Below are 23,513 nucleotides of genomic sequence, written 5' to 3'. Positions count from 1 at the left end.
TTTACGAAAAAAAATAGTTTAATTAAAAGTTTAATTAAAAAGAATAGTTTAATTAATATCTAAGGATACAATTAGATAGGTTCAATCTTGCATGAGTGATTGTGACACATACATATGTAATTATATTATATAATTATATTATTATATCATAGTAATTACATTACTAAAAAAATTAGTTGAATTTTTCCAGGAATTTCAAGACAGAGCTATTAAAATAACTAAATCGACCGAACGATTAGTGTCATCGGGACACTTTGCTGGCGAACAAGCGACCGAACAGGCGTACGCGATTCTTAGCGTCGCCGCCGATTATGTCAACGACTTGGATCAGCATAATACATTGTTGAACAAGGCGATGATCTTTTTCGAACTTGCACGATCGGTGAGTGTTTTTTTTTATCATTTGCGTAGAATTTAATCAATTAAGCAATGTAGCATTACGTTTATTAAATTGCGTTAGTCAGTTTGAACTTAATCGCGATATCACGCGATATGCATAGGCTATGACAAAGCTGGACCAATTGGAGATTCAGTTGATGACAACGGAGCATCCTCCTTACTCCTCGCGACTTGCGCGTTTTCATGCACAAGCGGTGACTACGATAGAAGATGTGACTTCAAAGCCCTTGTCCGAAGGATACGCGCTGCTGAATGTCACGGGAAGAGGAGCGCCTGGTGCCGAGGTCAGATTAACCGATTAATTACAGCTGATAATTAATCGTTACGTACTTATTATCGTGCATTAAGTCAAGCTACCAGTGAGAGGTTTCTCTTTGGTTTTGTAAGACGGTCGTATTGTTACTGAGAGGATACAATAATTCGTATATTAATTAAATGCAGATTATTTGCCATATATATTTTATCGAAAAATAGATGTGAATGACATAGTATTGAATATACATGTATGTCGTATTTAGGGTATAAAAAATACTGTAGAAGAATTGGAAAATCGCAAGATTTGTTTGATGGAAAAGTGTACAGCTCATAAAGAGGAAAGCCTGGAAATTTCGAGGATGCTTACCACATTCTTGGATAAGCACGACGCGTTACGAACTTGGCTGACCAGCATCGCTGAAGCCTTTCTGCAAGGGCATCAAGACATGGGCAGCGATCTGACAATGGCATGCGATTTTCGTCGGGTTCATTGTCAATTGCTCTGCGATCTTGAGAATAAGAGTGAGGAAGTGGATCATTTAGAATTGGAGATTCTTCCAATCATAGAACGCCTGGACGAGTCTCAGAAATATGAAATGCGATCGAAAATAAAAAATCTTGAGGACGAATGGACGAAAACAAAAATTGCGGTGTTGAAAAGAATCGATTTGGGTACAATTTATATACAGTTTCACGAAATTATCGAAGAATTGACCAATGAAATGGATTATATCGATAACGAATTGAAAAAGTGTGATACATTAGATGAGACCAAAATCAATGAGCTGGAAAGAAAATGGAAATCTCTTGAACCTCTTTACAAGAAATTGGATGATCGTGTAAAAGCATTTCTCGGTGAAGCCGGCAATGTAAGTAAAAATAAAATATTCTATCTTATAAAATATTCTGAGACTTAAAAAATGGTTAACGTTAACGATGCGGAAAGATTTTTGAAGAAATATAAAAATTCAAATTCTTTTTTCATAGATCGATGACTCTTATCTTGATATATCGCGAGCTTGCCTGTGTGTCCAGACTCTTTTCGAGAAATTTGTGAATCGGCAATTGGTTATAACAGAATCATGGGAAAAATGGCAGACTACCATCGAAATTACGAGACAGAGACGAATTGAATGTGAGCGAAAAGTTGAAGAAAGCATAAAGGTAATTTTTAATTTATTATTAAGTTTTATATTATTCTTTTTTTACAGTTTCTACTTTAAATTTGTATTAAATTTATTTACGTTACATCAATTTTCAATTAGTAATTATAAAGTAAAACGTGTCGCGAGAAAAATATAAAATAATATTAAAAGTATTTCCATTACTTGAAAATCTTTTCTCTAATTTTAATTATTATTGACTTATTAATTTATATAGACATTAGCGTGGATTACGAAACTTGAGACAACGTTGTATCCAGTGATTACAACACGATCCACTGGAATAGCCGATACTTTGGATAATTTGAAGGATGTAAAACGACAGATTTTATCTGAGTTAAACACGGCTCTTCAGGAATTGGATAGCAGAATCAAAAGCATTCGAGTATTTGTCGAAAAAGGTAATTAAAATATATTTATTTTACGTATTTCATTTAACAAGATTTATTTAGTTAAGAAATTAATTAAATTATAGATGAAGTTAAAACAACCGAGCAGATTTCAGAGAGACTTGTACAAATGCAAGAAAAGATGAATACTGTCGTCAAGGATTACAAAACATTATTGGAATCTTTAATCTCTATTTTTAAGAATCTCGAGGAGGTAAAAAATAGATTTTGAATATACTAAATATCTCATACACAGTTTATTCATATATATCTAATATATAAATTATATTTCATTGTTTTTTAAGATTGAGCGTAAAATTGATCAAGCAAAGCAAGAGATTGAACGTGTATTAAGTTTTATAAGACCTATCGATGTGGATAGCACATTAAACGAATTCAACATATCGAAAACGTCTATTGCGGAATCTTTGCTACGAATACGTACAACATCTGAAAAAATAATCGACACCATTAGACTGCAGGAACCATTAGAATCAGCGACACAAGATGCCGAAAAACTCAAAAGCGCAATAGATTCCGTGGACGCCGAGTTTGAATCATTTCAAATCGAAACATCAAATCGTCTCGAAAAACATCGACGATTTTGCATTTTTAGAGAGGATATCGAAAAGATTAACTCAGATCTGCGCGACTTGAATGAACAATTAAAAAACGTGGATGAAAAAATCGGTGACAATTTGTCGGCATCGAGAGCGGCATTGGTTGCTTTTGAACAGTTTGAACAAACTATAATAGTAAGTTAAAATAATCTCTCAGAACTTTTGAATAGATTTTAATTTACATTTTTATTATTAGACTTTGGAGGAAAAAATTGAAACATTTGTGAAAAAAACGGAAGAAACCATCTTTCCGTTAACGCCACAAATGACAGATGAGATTTCATCTCTGCAAAACAGATGGTACCATTTGAGAGAATGCATTAAAAATACCAAGAAGCGAATAAATTTAAGTATCGAATATTTCGTACTTTTGGAAGAAGCAAAGCAATGGTTTAGAGAAGGCAGCAAACTCTTGGTAATCGTTGCACGTAAGGCAACAACGATAAAAGCGTCTGAAGAAATCACAAGTTTGATGCAAGAGATCGACGCTTATATAAAACCGGGCGAAGAACAGCAAGATAAGAGGATCGAAGAGCTCAAACGATTATCGACGATAATTTTCGGTAAGTAACATTACACTTACAAACAAAAGAAAATATTACTATGCAGAAATTTCTTTGCAACATAATGTTTTAGGTACCGACAGGCTCCCGCAATTCAACGAAGTGGTTGTAGAAAATCGGCAAATGTTGGATTCTTTTGCAGTCGTTTCCTCCGAACTGCGCACTTTGAGTCAAAATTTGCAAAACGCCGAGGACCTGCGGGAGAGGCTGCGCATCGAGAAACTGGAAGCTGACAAGAAATTAGAGGCTGCTAAAATAGAGATGGCCGCGGCGGAAGCTGCCAGAATGGAAGCTGAAAATGCGAGGAAACTTGCGGAACAGCTTGCCGCTGAGACCTTGGACAAAGCTGCAACAGAAGCGCGAAAGTTGAAAGAGGAGGAAGCTCGAAAAGTTGCTCCTCCAACTGTCTCTCATTCTGTCTCTGCTCAAACCGATGAGACAGTAGTTGAAGAAACCATTACTTCCGCCATGACAACCAAAGAGATTCACATTCTTCAAAAGGTATCGCGAACGGTGCATTTTGATTATTATAAAAATTTTTTATCGTAATCTCTATTCATTAAATTCATTCATTAATAGATGGAAATCGAGAAAAATGTTCCGATTATTCAAAAGGAAGCTAGTCCGTCGAGAAATCTTGTGTCCGAGGAAACACATCCCACTGAAATGCGCGATCACGTTGAAGACGCAGAAGCAGACAAAATAGTTTCATTGGCTCCAGAATTCACAGTTCCTTTAAGCGATGCGACGATTCAAGAAGGCAAGGAATTCAGTTTCGAGTGTCGCTTGATTGGCCAACCGACGCCAGAAATAGTCTGGTACAAAGACGGAATATCGATTTTGAATAATCCAGACTACGTAACGACTTATACGGACGGCATTTGTACTTTGAAAATAGAAGAGACATTCGCTGAGGATTCTGCAAGATACACTTGCCGCGCATTTAATATTCGCGACTCTGTCGAAACATCAGCCACTCTCACTGTCATAGGTTTGATTTACTGTTCCAGATGTATATTGTTTTATTCGATATGTACTAATAATTTAAAATTCTCAATTTTAGAAACTATCACTGAAGAGCAACCGAGCGCTCCCGTTTTCGTGAAAGAATTGTTACCCTCTTCTGCGAGAGAGGGAAATTCACATAGATTAGAATGCACCGTTGAGGGAAATCCTCTTCCGACAGTGCAATGGTATAAGAACGACACCAACATTGATAATTCTCCGGATTACGTCATCACTTTTAATAATGGGGAAGCTGTTTTGAAGTTTGATGAAATTTTCTTGGAGGATAAAGCCTTGTATACCTGTAAAGCAACGAATAGATGGGGGCAGTCGTCTACTACTGCTTCTTTAGACGTAGAACGTAAGATTATCACTTTGTTTTATTAAGAAAGAGAAAGAGAGAATTGCGCGTTTTTCTTGTTATTTATAGACATTGATTTCAGCCGCGCAAATTTCCACCAAGAAACCATATTTTGTGACACCGTTATCAAACGTTATGGTCAGGACAGGACAAAGGGTAAAATTGGAATGCGAAGCTAAAGGAGAACCAATTCCCGAATTAAGTTGGGCTCATGACGGAAAACCGATTGAGGAAACTAAATATCATAGGGTAAATTATAAGATATAAAGCATTGATTTGGCAGAAATTATTTAACTTTTTTTCTCAGATTCAAACGGACGGTGCACGAACAAGCCTAGTCATCACGGAAGCATTTCTAAAGGATGCCGGGTGTTACACGGTGATTGCCAAGAACGAGGTCGGAGAGGCTACCGCGTCTTGCATCGTTTCCGTAAAAGGACGTTTGCTTCACGAAACCAGCGAGTCCGATATCATTTGCAGCGATACGGAACTGATAATTCCGAAAATTCAATTACCTCTGCAGGATCTCAAGATACAAGAGGGACGATCGGCTAGATTAGATTGTGTGATTATAGGTCAGCCTGAACCAGAGGTAAACTTGTTTACTCGCAAAATTAATCATCTGGCAATTTAATTCTTTTTCAATCAATTCAATTATCTTGCAGGTGATATGGTATCACGATGAACAACCCGTGAAGGAGTCGTCAGACTTTCAGCTACTCTTCCAAGGTGACAGATGCTCGCTAGTTATTCATGAAGCTTTTCTGGATGACGCTGGAGTATACAAAGTAGTCGCCATCAATACTGGCGGTGAAGCTTCTAGTCAGTGTACATTAACAGTTACACGTACGTACTCTTTTAAAATAATTAGAAGTTTAATTTATTTTATATAAATATTTTTATTTTTATTTACAGCTACATCTCACATCGCGGATGTAATCGATCGAGTACAAGAAAAGGAAAAAGTCCTCGTTGAAGGTTCCGCGCCAAAGTTCGCCAGACTTCCGACAGATTTGCTTGTGGCTGAGGGTGAAGATGCTATTTTCGAATGTGCCGTGACTGGAGAACCTAAACCTGATCTGAGATGGTATTCGGACGACGGTGAAGTCACTCATAGCGAAAGAATTCTGGCGAGTATTATTCGGGATAGATCGCACAATATTTTATATTTAACGTGCGTTTAATCAATAAATATAATATGTATATAATTGTCGCAGATTGAGAAAAAGGAAGATGGAACAGGGCTTTTGAAAATTTTGTCAACGATACCGGAAGATAAAGGCAATTATGTGGCAAAAGCCATAAATATACATGGCGAAGCGAAAGCTTTCGCCAGGCTGGTTGTGAAAACGCTCGGTGATTTTAAAAGAAACGAAGAGTTTATTCAAATGGAAGAAAAATTGATTCGACCGGCGTTCAAAGAAGTATTCGAAGACCGAAGAATACCCGAAGGCATCTCGACAAAATTTGAATGCATCGTCATCGGTAAACCTTCTCCCAAGGTATATAAATCTTATATACGATAAAATATTTTTTCCTCAAAAATACCATTTCTTATTGAACTTATCGAAAAAATTTCACATGCAACAAAAATATCTGTACATTTTGATTAATCAGTTATATTACAAATTTTTTTTAAGACAGATGGGTAAGAAAAATTACAGAGCATAATCTGTTAATCTAAAAATTACAAATTTACAAGCATTATTATATATTATTATATGTCTGATTTTTTGACATAACAACACACTTTGTAATTACTTTTATAAATGTACAGATAATAATGAGACATTAGAATAGAATTTTATCAGATTTCATAAGATCAATTGATTTTTCTGTAATTATAATCGAGACAGATTGTTAATAACGTAAGTGATATCAAAACACATAACATTAATATATAAATAAATTTAACAAATTCGTATTTATATTGCGTGTAAACTTACTCCAGACCTCGTACAATAAACGTGAGTAAGAGAAATCATTTGACACGCGACTCCTGAAATGGTAGTCATTTGAAATTTGCATGGACCGTGTAAACAATCTAGATGTAAGAGGTTGGCCAGCCTGTCAGGACGGAGTAAGAATAATTTCGCTACCCCCGACGAGTTATATTTAAACGTGAACAATATATATCTCAAAGCCACGATTGCAGTCGCGCCACGAAGCGTAAGGTGGAACTTTCGACGCGGTGCGAAGCGCCGTGATCTTGTCAGGTACCATGAACTTTGCCAGCATTCAGTCGCCCCATGAAAAAAAATTGTAAATTGTCGAATATAGCGAGGACGTGGAAATTTGTTCTTGCGCGCACTTATTCATTATGCCTTCTATCGCAGTTGATAAATTTGATTAGTGAGATTTTTCTTTACAGATTCAGTGGTTGTTTAATGATCGGCCGGTTCATGGAAAAGATTTCCTAGTTTCCGTTAGCGGAGATCGGCAAGTTTTAACGATTCCTGAAGTCGGAGATGCGCACGTTGGCACGATTTCTTGTGTAGCGGAAAACGCAGCTGGTAAAGCGACTTGTAGCGCTAAAGTGGAAATTGGTAAGTGACGTACACTTTTATTTTGTATTTTATTAATTTTTTTTTTTACTAATTATTTTATATAAGAAAATTGCGTGTAATAATCAGTTACTCCATTTTTTTCTACCATAATGTTGGAGATAATGTCGCAAAGAATGCACAACGATGCCACAAGTTATTAATACTCTTTACCCAGTCAAATGTACCTGTAATGTATGTGTAACGCCAATTGTATGCCTTTAATTAGAAATACCTTTATTTAGAAATTCAATAGTGTTGCGTGTCTTTTTAAAATGTTACGTGTTTTTGCTTTGACATTGCTAAGCATGTATATGCTTGGTGATCACCTTCATATATATTGCATTTATAGCGTGACCTGAATATATAAATTTACGCTTCCCTTCGCTCTTGCGCGCAGAATATTAGAGCATCGCGAGTATAGATATGAGAATCTTAAGAGAGAAAACTGGGATCATATTTCGAGGCAAAAAAAAATGGAAAAATATTAAGAAAACAACAAAGTCACTCAGCACTTCTTCCCCTCAACTGTTTCTCTTCCCCTCGTCATGTATACGCAGAAACATGTGTTATTTTTATCGATGCGAATTCTCGGCGCATAGTCTGCTCCTGAGTCGCTAACTTTAAAGAATTGCATTTTCGCAGAGAGCATCGTTCTCTGCTCAATGTTCGTTTCATCGGATAATTTTGCGCGATGCATACAGGCATATTGTCTTTATAACTTATAAAAATATTCTTGGATACTGATAGAAAGACTAAATTAATAAATTTAGTTAGCAAATTCCTTAAAGAATGTCGATTTATCAATATAATATTAAAATATTTCATTTAGTTATATATAATTAAATATCTAAAAATATGTTCAAATTTAAGAAAGATTACGTTAATATCCCGTAGTGCATGCTCTATAAATTTATTAGTTTTTCCGATTCATGAGAAGAAGAGACTCGAGATAAACATATATACACAAGCGAGTATAAAGTAACATCGCTTATTGGATGTCATGCATATTATGCGCACATCAATAAAGAACGCAGAGTGACAACGATAAATTGGGACGATCGTCCGGGGTTATATATCGCAGCCGAGTGCTCGATTCACCTATTACTAGGTGAACGATACTATTTCTGTCGCGGATCGTAGGCAAAGTATTTCGTTACTTCTCTGGGAGCACTTTGGCTCTGCGTTTAGTAGGTTCCAGCACTTTTTATCTTCAATATTTTAAATTTATATACACAAAGTACACACGTTGTATGCGACAATTAAAATAAGATATAATTAATTTCGTGGAAGTGATTCGGTTGTGTTCCTATCTTTTTATTTATCTGTTAATTTTATTAATTATTATTTGGAATTAAAATATAGATAAAATATTGAAATAAAAATAAAATGATAAGAATTATAAAAATATTGATTTAACAGTCTTTAACATGAATCGAATATATACTATTTTATTTTAATTGTCGGTCGGTTTTTAATATCTGCCAAAGTGTATTTTATCATTAATCGCGCATCAGAAGAATGTAATTAACTTTATTGACATAACTGGATTAAATTCTAGATAGCGGATCAGTGAGACAGATTGCAGGTGAGATCGAAGAAGTACTCGAGTTGGTTCCACATTTTCCTGCAGACATTATGCATCCTGCAAGCAGTAGCGATAAGCACTTCGCAAGCGAGAAAACGTATCATGAGGGCGGTAGCGATAGTCAAGTGCTAACGAAAATGTCATCAACCGTCACGCATTCCTCGTCAACGACCACGAAGAAGGAATTCCTATCGTCAACTATGACTTCCTCTTTATCGCAATCCGGACAAGAACCTACCAGTGTTTGCACAAAAACAACTGTACAAAGTTCGGAGCAGTCTACTTCGGAAAACGGAGCACCACCTGTCGTACAGGTAAATATATTCAATACATTTGTATTACATTTGTATTATATTATACTAGGCAGTATTTTTTGGCGAAAGTAGTTGTGTTCCTTTTCATCTTATTATATCAAATATTCGTGATATAAACCTCGTGTGGCATTTATTAATTGAGACTATTCTCTTCAATAGTCTCACAAAATCGAGGAATACGAAAAAATAATACAGGATCGGCCTGGTGAAATGCGACAAGAGAAAACTGTTCTCGTTTCTGAAGAGATGGAAGGCATGAAACGTGACATCAAGGCGAATCAAATTCAGAAGCCATCTCGGAAACCAGTAGCACCTAGATTCGTCTCGCCGCTTACAGGAATGATTGTCGATCAAGGAGAAGACATTGTTTTCGAGGGTATTATCGATGGTGAGTGCAAGTAAAACATTCTAATTGTGTAAAATTTAAAAATTGCGATTTTTTTATTATTAATATATTTATGATTATTTCTTTTATCATTACTATTACTATCGGTTTATTTCAGGTTTTCCGCAACCGACGGTTCTATGGTCAAAGAATGGTCAAGAATTGACAATAATGGATAATGTAAAAATTAGTTATGCTCATAATCACGTGAAATTGGAACTAAAAAATGTCAATGTGAAAGACGCTGGACGTTATACTTGTACAGTGAGCAACGATGTTGGAAATGCTAGTAGTACAGCCGATCTCGTTGTCAAAAGTAAGTGATACGTGTATGAATTGATTGAGAAAGATTATACATACATATATAGAATTATGTAATGTAAAAGAATTTATTCTTTATTTTAGAGACAATATTTCCCCCGGTTTTCGGTAAACGTCTCAAGGCTCAAGTAGCGAAGAAAGGCGATCGAGTTATTATGGAAGTAGAAATCACAGGTATACCCGAGCCGACGGTCGGTTGGTATAAAAATGACGTGCCGATCAATGAACGACCACCAGAATTAAGAATTACTCAACAAGGAAATTGTTATACATTATTCATAGACAAAGGTACGGAATTATTAGATAGTTGATTCAATTTTTATCCGCTATTTTCTTTCTATTTTATAGTTCCGCATATTTGGAATTTATTGTTGATTTTACATTATACAGTTAAAGAAGATGACGCTGGCAAATACATGGTACGTGCGACAAACGCCGGTGGAGAAGCGCAGAGCATCGCTGATGTTGCAGTTTTTGAACCAAAGCCCGATACTATGGTCGAGGTGCATAAAACTGTCATCTACGAAAACATTCAGGATAAAAGTGCTGTTCAGGTATTTTATTATGTTTCTCTCTTGTAGAAAATTATTTACAATATGTTCTATGATATGAGAAATAATAGATATAAAGTTTAATGTTCTCCACATTAAAAAGAGATGATGTTTAATCGTTAAGAAATGTTTGTGAAATTATAATTTATTTGCGCTTAGTCCAAGGGGAAGGAAGAAGAAATATCATCGAGTATTTTGACGAGCGAACAGATACCTGCGATCCAACCGAGCCTATTATTCAAGCCAATCACACCATACAAAATCGACACTATACAAAAAATCGATGGACCGGAAATGAAGGCTAGTAAATCGGAAACGATCTCGTCTATTATCGAATCTCACGAATCCGAAATGAAAACGGAACAGAAGTTTCATATGAAACTAGAACATAAAACTCCATCGATCATGGAGTCCAAGTTTCGAACCGAGCAAATCGCGATAAAGGAAGCTGACGAAAGAAAAGACGTTTCGAAGCCATTGATAACAACGGAAGAGAAATCAACGATCGAAAATGAAAACATAGAGACGTCTACGATTGCAAAGAAAGATGCATTGAGCTTTTTCGAATCTATTACGAAAGAAAGCGAGGCTGTGGCAAAAGGACCAAAGGAAATGATTAAACTAACAGAGGAGGGGCAAGTTCAAGAAGCTAAAGTTGGAAAATTAACGAAAAATTATGAGCAAGCAACCTTTCAAGAGGTAAAGAAATCGACAGAAGCAAGACCGTCAGAGTTTCAAGCAACAAAGAAAGCCGTTCAGGATATTTTCACTAAATTGGAACAAGGACCGTCACGCGGAGTAGAAAATAAGCTGTTTGAGTTTCCGTACGAAAGTTTTAAGCCAACGGAATTAAAAAAAACGGCGGTGGAGGAAAGCATAATCTCTGATTCGTTCATTTCGCAAACGGAAAGCTCCGAAACGATGATGAAAAGTTTCAATCTGGTACCGGAACCACCTCCCGAGATATGTTACATGCCAAAGCCGGGGGAAGCAAAAAAAAAACACCCTGATGTATTCGTCAAGGCAAAGCAGCTACAAGAATCCTTTGACAAGACACTTTCCCCAATAGACGCTCCTATCGGAGGCGTGAAGATCTTTCCTACACCCACTCCGAAAATACCGGAGCCTACTAAACCTGTGGAGCCCACATTTACGATACCACCACCGTTCGAATTTGAGAAAAAAGAAATATTCGAGGAGACATGTATAAAGAGAGATGCACTTCTGCAAGGAAAGAAGGAAAGCAAATATTTGAAGGAGGAAAAGCTGGAACCATCGAAATACGCATCTGTATCCTCAACGTCTGTCTTGAGAAGTACTTCCCCTAGCAGACCATGGTCGTCATCATCGGATGTGGAAACTAAGTCGCATGTATCTACGGACTTGTCGGAATACAGATGCCACTCGGCCGCCTCTAGTCAAGAAGTCCTGAGGGCAACGTCGCCCAAACCATCCGCGGACGCACTGGCGATGGAAAAATCCTGGGCGAAGAAATACGCGGATTCGAATAGAAAATCGTGGCCACCCCAGGTCGAATCCGCTCAGAAACGCGAATGGAATATTCCCGTTGACGAATGTAAGAGCTCCTCGAGGGAATTTACGCGGAAGGTCGAGGAGACGTCGCAAGGTGAAATAAAGAAGATTAGCACGGAATCATCCGCTAACGTGGAGAAACGCTCGTGGAGCAGTAAAGAAGAATTTACGGAAAAGATAGCGGAGGGATCTCTGCCTACGTCAAAACTTGGTCCGATAATTTATAATGCCGAGACGATTAAAGTCGATCATACTGTGAATCCTGCACAGGAGAAGGCTCTGCTCGAGAAATACATGAGTCAGCGCAATGTAGAAAAGGCGGAAACGATACAGAAATTTGAAGAATTTACCTCGAAACGCTTGACAGAAGATAAAGAGTTAAAGGCACCGGGCTTGGTAAAGAAAGTCGAACCAGTCATAAAATCGCTCGCGACATCGCATCTCACGGAAACAGGAATCGATTCGATCATCCTTGAACCAGGGTCACCTCCGGAAATTGGATATATTCCACCACCCTTTGTAGAAGCTCCATTGGAGCATAAGATAGAAAAGAAAGAAGAACCACCTGTACTTCCACCTGTACTCCCACCGAAAGATGCACGTATCACGCCGCCACCTATTCCAGCCAAAAAATCGGTCAAGCCCTCGTCGCCGGCTCCGTCGAAATTCATCAAAGGTTCGTATAGCCATGAGAGCGATTACGAGTCTGATTTCGAAGGTCGTCCGAAAGCAAAGTGGAGGCCATACGAAAGCGATAATGAGGAGCCGCATTATCGAAGAGTCAGGGCACCTGTTTCGAAAGAACCGACGAGACCGAGATCTACCGAACCCGAGCCACTTCCGCCCTCAAAATTCGAGTCCCCCGCGCTATTCACGGGACCGTCCAAATCGCTCATCACTACAGAATCTTCCGAAAAGACGATGAAAAAGACGACATTTAAACGACACGAGAGAGAATCCAAGCAGCAGCAGCAAACCTCGATTCCTTTGAAACCCGGCTCTCCACCGATTTATGTGCAAGCGACAGCAAAGAATAACGTTCCGAAATCTCCCTCCACCAAGAAACCGGAATCTCCGAAATTCAAGACAAAAGTTTTTCAGCAGGAAAGCGGTTACATGGCGGACACAGATGAGCCATTCCAACAGAAGGCTTCGTCTACGACAACTACGACGCAGAAATCTTTTGGCAAACGTGATGGTACTTCAACGATGGTTCACACGGAGACTCGTACCACGGAAAGTAGGACGAAATCCTTCGAGAGTCACAGTTACAAATCTGATCATTTACAAAAAGAAGAATCTTCTTTCGTTTCGTCACCCGTTTGTACACCAACGCCTCCCAAAGTTGTTCAACAACAACACAGTTCGCTCGAGAAGAGTTATTCCTCGACGACTAGCAGCGGTTTACGCAGATTCGAATCCTTGAAGGTTCGACATTTTCGAGATGCGTGTGTCACTTCGAATGTTGTTATTTTATGCTTGCCTAGAAAGTTCAAACATAATAAATAGAGCGACAAATTGCTATGAAATATTTTGCAGCCGTAGACTTTAATATGTGTGCACATTAACAACCGGAATGTATTAAAAATTGTGTGTTTAATATTTTTTGTAGCACAAAAACTTTATATACAGAAAATAAGTCTCTTAATGAAATAATGTTTAACAGGAAACTGGGCATTCCATGGATCAGTCGTACAAAAAATTGGAACCAGTGGAAAAGGTCCTACCAATCTCTCCGAGTCCTTCGAAGTTTGTGAAGGGCGATTTCCGCGAGAGCGACTATGAAAGCGACTACGATCGCAGAACATCGCCAAGCTTTACGAAACTTAGTGTCATTGATTCAGGTATTATGCTACTACCTTTTATTAAGTTTGACGTTTGAACTGAAATGTCCAGTATTGCGAGATTTTAGTATATTTGTTATATTTGCAGTTTTCATTTTATTACATTAATTTGAAAGAATTATAAATATTTAATACATTGGTTTTTATAGAGTTATTTATATGTGTATCATGTTAAAAATCGTTTTATTATAATTATGTTATTATAGTAATAGACTGAAAAGAACAGAAAAGTGAACAATATAGAGTTCACGTACTTAACCACTGTTTAATCCCAATTACATTATTAATTTTACATATTTTTAAATAGAAAGTAACCGTTACAATTTAACTTTTGCTTCATTTTCCAGCTAATAATGTATAATTCTCTCGATGAGAAGGAGAATTTTACATCCAAGACACAAGTTTTTTTCCCTAATTTTCTGTTTTATTTGCATGTTTTTTTTCTTCAGCGTTTCTTTGTGAAATAATTATTAAATTTTTATCTTCAATCATCGCATTTATTTCTGCAAAACATGAATCGGCTTTCTATGAAATGCGCCTTCCACTCTTGCTTTATAACCGGTTTCATCATCGTGAGGTCGAGAAAATTCCGAGATGTCATCGATATTTAATTGATGGACGTAATGTTTAGTACATATTGAACTCGAAACTTTGAATCTTGACTGCTCGGTCCTAACGAGATCTGTGAAACCGAACGCCGCTCTACTCTATTAATCTAGAAATACGATGTATGCGCTCCTCTGAGGTGTGGCTCTCTCTTCTCGTTTCGCTCTTTCCTCGAACATTTGTCTCGAAAATTTGTTTCGAACTTTTGGACAAACTTTTCCACATAGGAAAGCCAGCGAAGCTGAGCAAGTATCCTACAGTAGCAGCAACACCGACAAAGCCGAAGACAGTTCTCTTACCCGGTTCTCCGCCGGAAATCGCGTATGCGCCACCGCAGCAACCGCAACAACAGTTTTACGAGGCGCATACAAGCGTGCCGTTTACAAACGCGGTGGGCACGGAAACCAAGAAAACAGTTAAGATGGACGAGTCGACGGAGAACACCAGGAGAATCGTCACTGTCGAGCAAACGAGCCGCGTCATCAAATTCGGGGACCCCGCGTCGATCCAGAAACATCAAACGAATTATCGCGTGCCTGTACCGAAAAAATTTGTGCAGGGACAATTTCGTGAATCTGATTACGAGAGCGACGCAGACTCCGGCAGAATTCGGGCAAAATGGACCCCGGCTGATAGTGATACGGAGGAGCCGTATTACCGAAGGGTTCAACCACCCGCGTCGAAGAGCCCGAGATTATCGAGCACCCCGGTTAGGCAGACACGCGTCGTGTCGCCGATGGAATTTGACAGCGGTCCTCCAACAACATCGTTGACGTCGCAGATTCGCAAAGAGGATGTAGACGGAACGATTAGTCATCAGAGATATCAGCAGCAACGAACAGCTTCAGGAAAGAGCGATGGCGCTTTGCAGCCTGGTTCGCCACCCGAATACGGATTTATTTCGAGGAGCGACGTAAAAAAAGCTGCGGATCGTAAGAAAAATCTTAATATGTCACGTAATGCTTTCACGTAGACGATCGTAGAAGCGCAGATGGTAGAAGTTTATTTTTCATTCTCGACAATGGCGGATAATTACACATAGATTTTCATTAGCACTTTACATCTCTTCATTTGGCTTTAATTAATCTTTGGGTCGATTTTCAGTTATCTTTCTTCTTGTAATAATTCTGTAATTCTTTTCGTTGTATATGTTACTTTTTTTTCACCTTATTGGGTTTTTTATTTGGTCACAATTTCTCTTTCGTCTATATGCGGAAAGTGAATAAATCCTTTTTTTTCCGTAATACAAAGCTCTGAAACGTTCGCAGACATCGCGTCACGTCACATGAGTGACATGACAAGCAGCTTCAAAACGAAAACCGAGAAATTCGTGAGTGATATCCAGTCGGACTTGAGGCAGAGCAAGCCGATTCTGAAGCATCCTGTCGATTCGAGGACGACGGATGACGGTGAGGAGCCGAGAACTTATAGAGAAGAATCGCGAGTCTCCGAACACGGTAATATAATAATATTGCCTTATCTTAATCTAAAAGACAGATATATAGATAGTAAATAGAGAAATAGTATAAAAGTATAACATACACACATACATTCACCCTTAATACATAATTTTAAAACATACATAGCAGTAAGACATTCTGTCTGCGCGCATGTGCATGAATAGATTTATAAATATGTATATTACATTTGAGAGATAATAAGCGTGTAATGCTCATTGGCGCAAACAGGAACAAAACAAATCGATCCGGACACTGGGCTCATATATTTCAAGTATGACTTTGGTTACGAATTCGGTATCATTTTGCCTGGTGAGGGCAAGAAAACGGTTGAAAGCAGTCAGAAGAGCATTCAAGGACAGAGACGTCCCAGTGACGTAGATGTACCTATAACACATGAATTTACCGAGAAGAAAGCGAATGGCTTCGCGAAAAAGGGCACGTTCTTGAACCGCCAGAGCAAGCCAGGAAGCAAATTTAGCAGCTCGAAGACTGTCAAGTGGGAACCGACGTCGGAAAGCGAGTTTTCCGAAGCCGAGGACGCGAGACATCTCAATAAAAAGCAATCGAGTGTGGAAAGCTCAATGATGGCACCTCCGAGCCTCATCATACCTAGCTCCGTGTCACCGTCAAGATGGGATCGCATTACACCTAGCCCGCTTTCTCTTAGTCCAAGTTTGCCGAGCCTATCTCCCAGACATAGTAGCGCTACCGGACCATCTAGCAATGTGGACTCTGCAGGTATAAGCCTGCCATCGCGAGAATACATGTTGTTGCCTTCATTAATTGTTTCCAGCACTTTTCTCGCTTCGATCATTCGTTGTATTATTTCTTTTTCTATCTTATTTCTCTCGTTGATTCTAGATTATGCGATAACTTCTGTAGTTTTCATTAGAATTCTTATGCTCTTGCTTTTCTGATTGCATTCGGATTCTCTCTTCTCGAGATTCTTATATTTACTGCATCGCAAAATGCAATTTAGGAATATGATTATATAGAAGAGATTACATAGAAGAGGTAGTCTTATTTAACATCGATGCCAGATGCTTCTTATTTCTATGCATGTTAATCAATCATCTTTTTAGTATTTAACAATAGGCTACTCGTGCCGGATTCTATTATACAAATCGCTCTAAATCATCTGATATTGTTCATTCTTATTATATAATATTTTTTCATTAAATTTCATCAAACATCGTAGGCTCACCGTGGCCAACGAGCAATGGCGTATCATCGGCCAAAGAAGTAATTCAGCCTTATCTTGACATATTACCGAAAAAGGCTCCCACGTTCATCACGGTAATGTTAACAGCTTTTTGATAATCATCGTGGATAATTGTTTGTATCAATAATAGAAATACTTATAATTATATTTCAGCCATTGAAGGATATCGCGGTAGTGAGCGGACAACCGGCTAGATTCGAATGTATCGTTCAGGCTGAACCGCAGCCTAATATCCTTTGGTCCAAGGATCGTAGGATCGTCGAAAATTCTGCGAGCCACGAGATTCAATACAGAAATGGCGTTTGTCGTCTTACCATAATGAAAGCTTTTCCCGGTACGATATAAGAGTGATTATATTTTGTATTTATCTTTTCTCCACAATTTTTTAATAGGCATTACCTCAATTTATTTATTTTTATATTTTACTTGGATAAAATCCTTACATGTATGTCTTTTTACAGAGGATGCTGGAACTTATGCGTGCACGGCAACAAACAGCCTAGGTTCTACCGTAACTTCTGCTCATTTGGAGGTGCCAGGTAACAGACGATCTATATACACCCCTATTTCGTAAAGATCTGAAAGGACTGAATGCGAGGAGAGATGATATAATCGAGATAAATCGAGATAAAGGTGGTGGAAAAGTCAGTTTCTTAACTTCGGTTTGTGTTGGTTTCGGATTTGTGCATCGTACCATATTTAATTATTATCTATGCAGTTCGCAGGTTAATGTGGTGGAGGAAATAACGATATACAATGCTCGGGATATTTCTTTATGCGAGAAAAATTCCTTTAAACACTTAAAAATAAGCGAATATTCAAATGTCAAAGTGCTTTTTCTAGCTTGCTTTCTCTTGGAGATGAATAATGATTTATCGCGATATGAAAATACGAATTAAGGTGTTATAAAGTAACAGGACAAAAGCAAACTAGCTTTGTCTCAATGCGCATAATTATTTCGTTTTTTTATATAGTTGTATATATGTACGATCTAACGTTATAATATGGAAACTAGTCAATTAAACTGGAGCGAATTAATAATAAACAAATCAAAATGAGAAGGACAAAAAATCTAAAAGAGAAGAACATCATTGAATAATGTCATGCCATTGGACAAGTTAAGGAAAGCTTTTGATTCCTCGCATATTATACTTTATTTCTTGTTTACGTCTCATCTCCGTTTCAACTATTTTTTCCTCCAATTAAAACGTTATATTTTCGATTTTTCTTTCTAAGCATATATTGATTATTTTTTGCCAACGTTGTTACAAGCTAGAAATACTCCTTTTTTAAAGTTAGCTTTATAGAAGCTAGTAAATAAAAATAAAACTTTTAGTAAAAGGTAAAAAAGAAGTTCATATTTTAATTCAAAGATTTATGATATTATTTTAAATCATTGTCTCTCTATTTATGCATCGTGATATACTTTATTGGGACTAGTCAAATTATTTAAAAACAAAATAATAAGATTATATTGTTTATTTATAAGCATTAAATATAAATGCAGTAGGAGTATTCGATCGTCCTAAATGGCTTTTTATTTTGTAGTTTTACACATTTCCATATTAATTGTCTATGCTTGAAACATGAGAAATTAATGTTTTACAGCTAGATGAAATATGGGAATTTACTATGGGACATGAACGGCTATGCTTTGAATCACTATGCTGTTAACTCTTTGCATCGATAATTGATAGTGGAGATATAATTCATATATTTAGATGTACAATAATGGTACAATAATGGTACAGTTATGCAAAGCAATATTTTTTGAGATATTTCATAAAAGTTTCAAGCAACAGTTTCTGCAAATTAATTAAACGATTAATTATCAATATCGAATCGATAAAAAGACACTTTCAAAATAAGATTTTAACATGTTTTCATATCTCGCAAGGAGTTAACTACTTATTAATATTGCTGTTCACATACATGATCGCATATGAATACTTATATACTATGTAAATAAAAAAAGTGTGCTTTCTCTACACAATATAAACTTGGCTATGGTTTATGGGTAATGAATTATTTCATCATTCTTGCCTGTGTTCCACCTTCCTTTTCTACTCTGTCTTCGTAACAGCCTCCCTTTTGACATTACTTAAAATATTGTGATGTAGCATATTGTGTAGCATATTGTGAGGTAGCATTGGTGAACGGAAATTTAATAAAAGCGTCTAATCATTTATAAAGTAACTAATGTAATGTTAATATGAAGGAACATTCTATATTACTTGTCTACGCGAATAGAGAACAAATATCAGTATGACAAAAGTCATCCTCATTCCTTATCAATTTTTATAAGTTCCTCATAAATATTAATAGAGAATTTTTAATACTAATAAAGATTACGAAATTTTTTATTTATTAAAAACAATTCTCTTTTATACATAGCATTAATAATATGGCTATTAATAATTAATCATATATCTCGATCTTTTACATACATATTTTGAGAATCCCTTGATTTTATTTTTATTTTTTTTATTGTTTTTTTAAATTTTATTTACATCTTACGCAATGTTGCGCGACTGCTTATACGAGTTCTTTACCAAAATTGAATCTCTTAAAGAGACCTGTCAAGCTTTGAAGTTTGTCTCATGGGGTCTGAACAATCTGTTGCAGCTCTTTTATAATTTAAGCGTTTTTAAAAAATCTTATAATTTTCTAATTGTACCTTATAATTAAATTATATATTGCTAATATTGTAATTTTATTTAGTATTTTTTTTACTTAAAACACTTGTAAGTTTAAAGTTAAAAAACTAGAAAACGATTAAAATATTACATCATGTTCAGGATATAAATGATCGAGTTTTATGAGAATGTTTCTCGACAGTTTCTAGAAATTACAAAACTTGTGGGGGGGATTCATCTCTTGCATGAAAAACGGATGATCTGGTATGAAAATAGGTGGTAAAATAATCTCGCGGAATGTGGAGGAAAATGTGAGTCGGTGATCCAAAAATATACGAAAGAAAAACAAGCGATGTTATATATGTATATAAAGAGAGCAAGAAAGAGTGTTAATCCATTTTTTTATGATACGATTGCGCAACTAACGATCATCATTCTATTTTTCCAAACACCATTGCTACTTTTACAGGCGCAACGTCATCAATATACGGTATTTATCGTAATCCGAGGGAATACATAATCGAACGATTTCCGCAGGATACGCCAAAATACGTAGCTTTAAGAGATTTATTCCTATCGCAAGATAAAGACATTACATCTACTACGGATTATAAACAACCGTACGAATCTCTTTACGATTTCGGATTCGCTATAGATTACAGGTACTTGCATCGATTACTCAATATAATCCGTCCAATTCAATATCACTCATTATCAAACTATCGTTAAATTATGTAACAGTTTCATAGAAGGAAACAATCGCGAGAATACGACTAGAGATTTCGATGCAATAAAGGAGACAAATTATATTGGACATGAATTAGGTACCATCTACGCGAAGAATAAAACTGACATCGATGATTTATGTTTGGATATCAAGCCCCCTTTGTACAGTCATGATGGAGTGCACAACGGTAAGTACTTGAAATCGGAAAGTTCATCTAATATAAGGTAATAACATTGATCTAGGCTATTCTTCTATTTTATTTAATATCTTCACAACAAGCACACGTACAATTTTCAATTAGATTGCGTCGATTCTTAATGACAATTTTGCTCACCATGGTCGATCAAAATAGATGACAATAAGTCTCTGAAGTACATAAAGATTGCATTACTTTTAATGGTTTCAAAACATTCGCGTTCGGGATTTGAATCATAGAAATGCGCAAAGACTCCTCGTCATCTCGACCGATTTCACAAAATCTCAAAATAGATACGTCGCTATGCGGCATCTTGGACGAAACGTGGTGATTCACGCGTGACCCACCTTCTTGATGATCGTACCAATGTTTCTGGCGCGAAGGTACTTCCTTCATCGCATGCATCATGACTGTTAACGTTCGCTTTTTTCGATATTGGCGATACAAAAGACTGATGTTGCGAATTAATTGCGATGCAAAGTATGCATTACGTGAAGAGATGATTATCGTTAATGGATATGAATTGCTCGAGTGCACTAAACAGCATGTTTCTCTTCGATTCGTCAAAATGGCAGGATCATTTCCATTGCTTATACAAAAGCCTATTATTATTTGGAAAAAAGAGAATATCTTTTTTTATTTAAATGCATGAGAAATTCTGAATTCTATTGAGTTTGTAGTTGTGCGAAAAATAGATGATCTCGATGAAATTTTAATAAAAGATGCTCCCTATATAGTATCTCGAGCGGTGTTAAAAGTGTCTTAAAGAATGCGAGTCGTTATTTACGTATTACGGAGGCAATCCCCCGCGTTGTTAGACTCACTGATAGCGCATACGAATTTAGAATGTGGTTCGTAATGGCTGGACGATGCGTTTTCAGAGTCGCGATCAAGGGTTGCTCACGCGGCTAAACTTGGTCGAGCCTATACAACGGGTATATATATTTTTTGTTACCAAATTTTACACCGAGAAAAAAAAGCAAGAGAACAGATCGAGGCTAATTATGAGAAAGATAGAAAAAAGAGAAAAAGGAAGCAAAAATCGCAGACCAACGCATACTTGCGAATTAAAAAAAAATCTGAATGTTTATAGATAAAGATTCGATAAAGAGAAGAAACGCTAAAGACACGCGAAGAAGGTGAAAAGAGAAAAACATAGAAAGAAATATACTTACGAGTGCGCATTCAAGCTTAAGAAGTGTTCGGCTTCACGGAGAGGAACGACGAAAGAGAGATGTAAGCACGGAGGGGGCAATAATGTGCAGATGCGTGGGCGGCTGTCAGTGAGCGCTAGGACGCTGCGTGAGACTTTTACCGCTCCTCCAATCGGTGATATACAAACGGATTCTTTGTAAAATGTATCTTTAGCGAGCATTATTTGGATTTTGCATTTAATATTATTTTCGTGTCAGCCGATTTTAAAGCCAGTCGTCATCAGAAAAATATTAAAATCGCAATTTTTGGAGTAAAAATCTCTCTGTTTCCTGTCACATATTTTTATGATATGTTGCATATAGCACTAATGTATTGTCTTACTCACTTCGTATTCTTAAACATCGTGATATATAAAAATTGTTGAAATCTTTTGCAATATGTCACACTAACTGTAGCATATACGCTATATTTCTCTTGTTCCTCAGCAGTAGGTATCTTTGAACGTCCCCACCCTAAAGCATGTAACACCCTCTCCATCTCCTCGCGCTTTAGCCAAGCGTCAAGTCGTAACCCGTTCAATTCGCATTCGACCGACGTCTTGGTTTAAAGAATCACGGGGACAAGACTTTTGACGATGACTTGATTTCTGCCGACTGATTGGACTGAGCCGCGGTTACCAGCAGAATACTGCGCGTATTGCGGGGCGAAAAAGAGATAAGTGCGAGTGATTTGCCCGTCGTTGTGCGTCGAGAGTTTGTTCGTTAAATCTCGGCGAGTGACAAACGCGACGTTTTGAAAAAAAGAAAGAGATAAATACGAAGATCTCTGTAGATTCTTCTAGATTATAGTTAGCAGTTCATTAAGCCACGATTCTGCCGTTCGAACGACTCGTGACTTTGTCGGATTTTCCAAGATGAAGCGACAACAGTCACAAGAACAGCAAAAGCTACAGCAGCAACAAATCATGCAGGAACAACAACAGCAACAATACATCCAGCAACGGACAGAAAGACAAATTACGCGGCAACAGATTACCAGTCAGCAGAGAGGTCAGTTGCGATGTGTGATGATCATACTCTCGAATAACACGATCTATTGACCAAGAAGAGCTCGAGAGAAAAAAGCATATCATAAAATATGCCACGTGAATTTATGAAACTAAGTTTTATATATTGCAATTTTTGCTTTGCAAAAATGTTTATTCATAGATTAGCGATATGTTATCATTTTTTTTTATCGAAATGAGATGAAATTTTGATATACTTTTGGCGAGTATCCCATCAACATATACTCATATTCTATTTCTGAACAAGGAGCACCGTTCGTGCGAGAGCTCTAAAGATAGTTCTCGCGCACTTCGACGTGACCGTCTCATAAAATTCTTTCACGCGCCCCCGAAGAGGGGTGACTTTGCGTTACGCGACCGCCATCAAGAGAAAACATATGTCTTGAACGTAATTTCTACAATTTTCTTCTGTTAACAATTCGTTACCTGTTAACAATTTTGGAGTAATCTTCTCTAATTCCAAGGAATGAAAAAGATTTTATTATTATTTCGGAAACAATTAAAGAGAAATTAAGATAATTTTTATATTCAGCTCAATATATATTATCAAAATCTTATTATATTTTGAATATATTATAATGCTTAATTATTAAACAGAAATAATATAAAAT

The 23,513-nt window shown here is 36.9% G+C and overlaps 2 protein-coding genes across 20 annotated transcripts in view; both read left to right on the top strand.

Moving 5' to 3' along the window:
* LOC105255188 (muscle M-line assembly protein unc-89) overlaps positions 1-19,143 on the top strand; it is a 31,103-nt gene extending 11,960 nt beyond the window's left edge. For 3 of the 10 annotated variants that reach the window (XM_020028747.2, XM_011264317.3, XM_011264318.2), the window contains 30 exons: positions 191-382; positions 501-683; positions 918-1,523; positions 1,642-1,818; positions 2,035-2,218; positions 2,293-2,420; positions 2,512-2,961; positions 3,023-3,389; positions 3,463-3,890; positions 3,969-4,380; positions 4,453-4,755; positions 4,838-5,004; positions 5,063-5,347; positions 5,421-5,601; positions 5,671-5,885; positions 5,973-6,257; positions 7,127-7,301; positions 8,860-9,200; positions 9,360-9,588; positions 9,704-9,901; positions 9,991-10,194; positions 10,297-10,460; positions 10,617-13,418; positions 13,657-13,834; positions 14,668-15,372; positions 15,709-15,897; positions 16,129-16,638; positions 17,099-17,196; positions 17,276-17,456; positions 17,584-19,143. In XM_020028747.2, coding sequence (XP_019884306.1) covers positions 191-382; positions 501-683; positions 918-1,523; positions 1,642-1,818; positions 2,035-2,218; positions 2,293-2,420; positions 2,512-2,961; positions 3,023-3,389; positions 3,463-3,890; positions 3,969-4,380; positions 4,453-4,755; positions 4,838-5,004; positions 5,063-5,347; positions 5,421-5,601; positions 5,671-5,885; positions 5,973-6,257; positions 7,127-7,301; positions 8,860-9,200; positions 9,360-9,588; positions 9,704-9,901; positions 9,991-10,194; positions 10,297-10,460; positions 10,617-13,418; positions 13,657-13,834; positions 14,668-15,372; positions 15,709-15,897; positions 16,129-16,638; positions 17,099-17,196; positions 17,276-17,456; positions 17,584-17,696 — 10,650 coding nt within the window. In that variant the 3' untranslated portion in view covers positions 17,697-19,143. Of the gene's footprint in view, positions 1-190; positions 383-500; positions 684-917; positions 1,524-1,641; positions 1,819-2,034; positions 2,219-2,292; positions 2,421-2,511; positions 2,962-3,022; positions 3,390-3,462; positions 3,891-3,968; positions 4,381-4,452; positions 4,756-4,837; positions 5,005-5,062; positions 5,348-5,420; positions 5,602-5,670; positions 5,886-5,972; positions 6,258-7,126; positions 7,302-8,859; positions 9,201-9,359; positions 9,589-9,703; positions 9,902-9,990; positions 10,195-10,296; positions 10,461-10,616; positions 13,419-13,656; positions 13,835-14,667; positions 15,373-15,691; positions 15,898-16,128; positions 16,639-17,098; positions 17,197-17,275; positions 17,457-17,583 lie in introns of those variants that run through there. The other 7 variants (XR_002192736.2, XM_020028748.2, XM_020028749.2 and 4 more) reach the window with 7 other exon arrangements.
* A 3,255-nt stretch (positions 19,144-22,398) lies between these two features.
* Positions 22,399-23,513, top strand: part of LOC105251526 (titin) — an 83,889-nt gene continuing 82,774 nt past the window's right edge. For 7 of the 10 annotated variants that reach the window (XM_025413328.1, XM_025413327.1, XM_025413330.1 and 4 more), the window contains exon 1: positions 22,406-22,885. In XM_025413328.1, the coding sequence (XP_025269113.1) occupies positions 22,750-22,885 (136 nt within the window). In that variant the 5' untranslated portion in view covers positions 22,406-22,749. Of the gene's footprint in view, positions 22,886-23,513 lie in introns of all 10 variants that reach the window. The other 3 variants (XM_011264314.3, XM_025413331.1, XM_025413332.1) reach the window with 3 other exon arrangements.

Source organism: Camponotus floridanus, unplaced genomic scaffold (assembly GCF_003227725.1).
Source record: "Camponotus floridanus strain SB8 unplaced genomic scaffold, Cflo_v7.5 scaffold65, whole genome shotgun sequence".
In the NCBI taxonomy this organism is placed as follows: domain Eukaryota; kingdom Metazoa; phylum Arthropoda; class Insecta; order Hymenoptera; family Formicidae; genus Camponotus; species Camponotus floridanus.
Note: the sequence above shows the minus strand (reverse complement) of the source record. Positions and strands in the feature narration are given on the sequence as shown.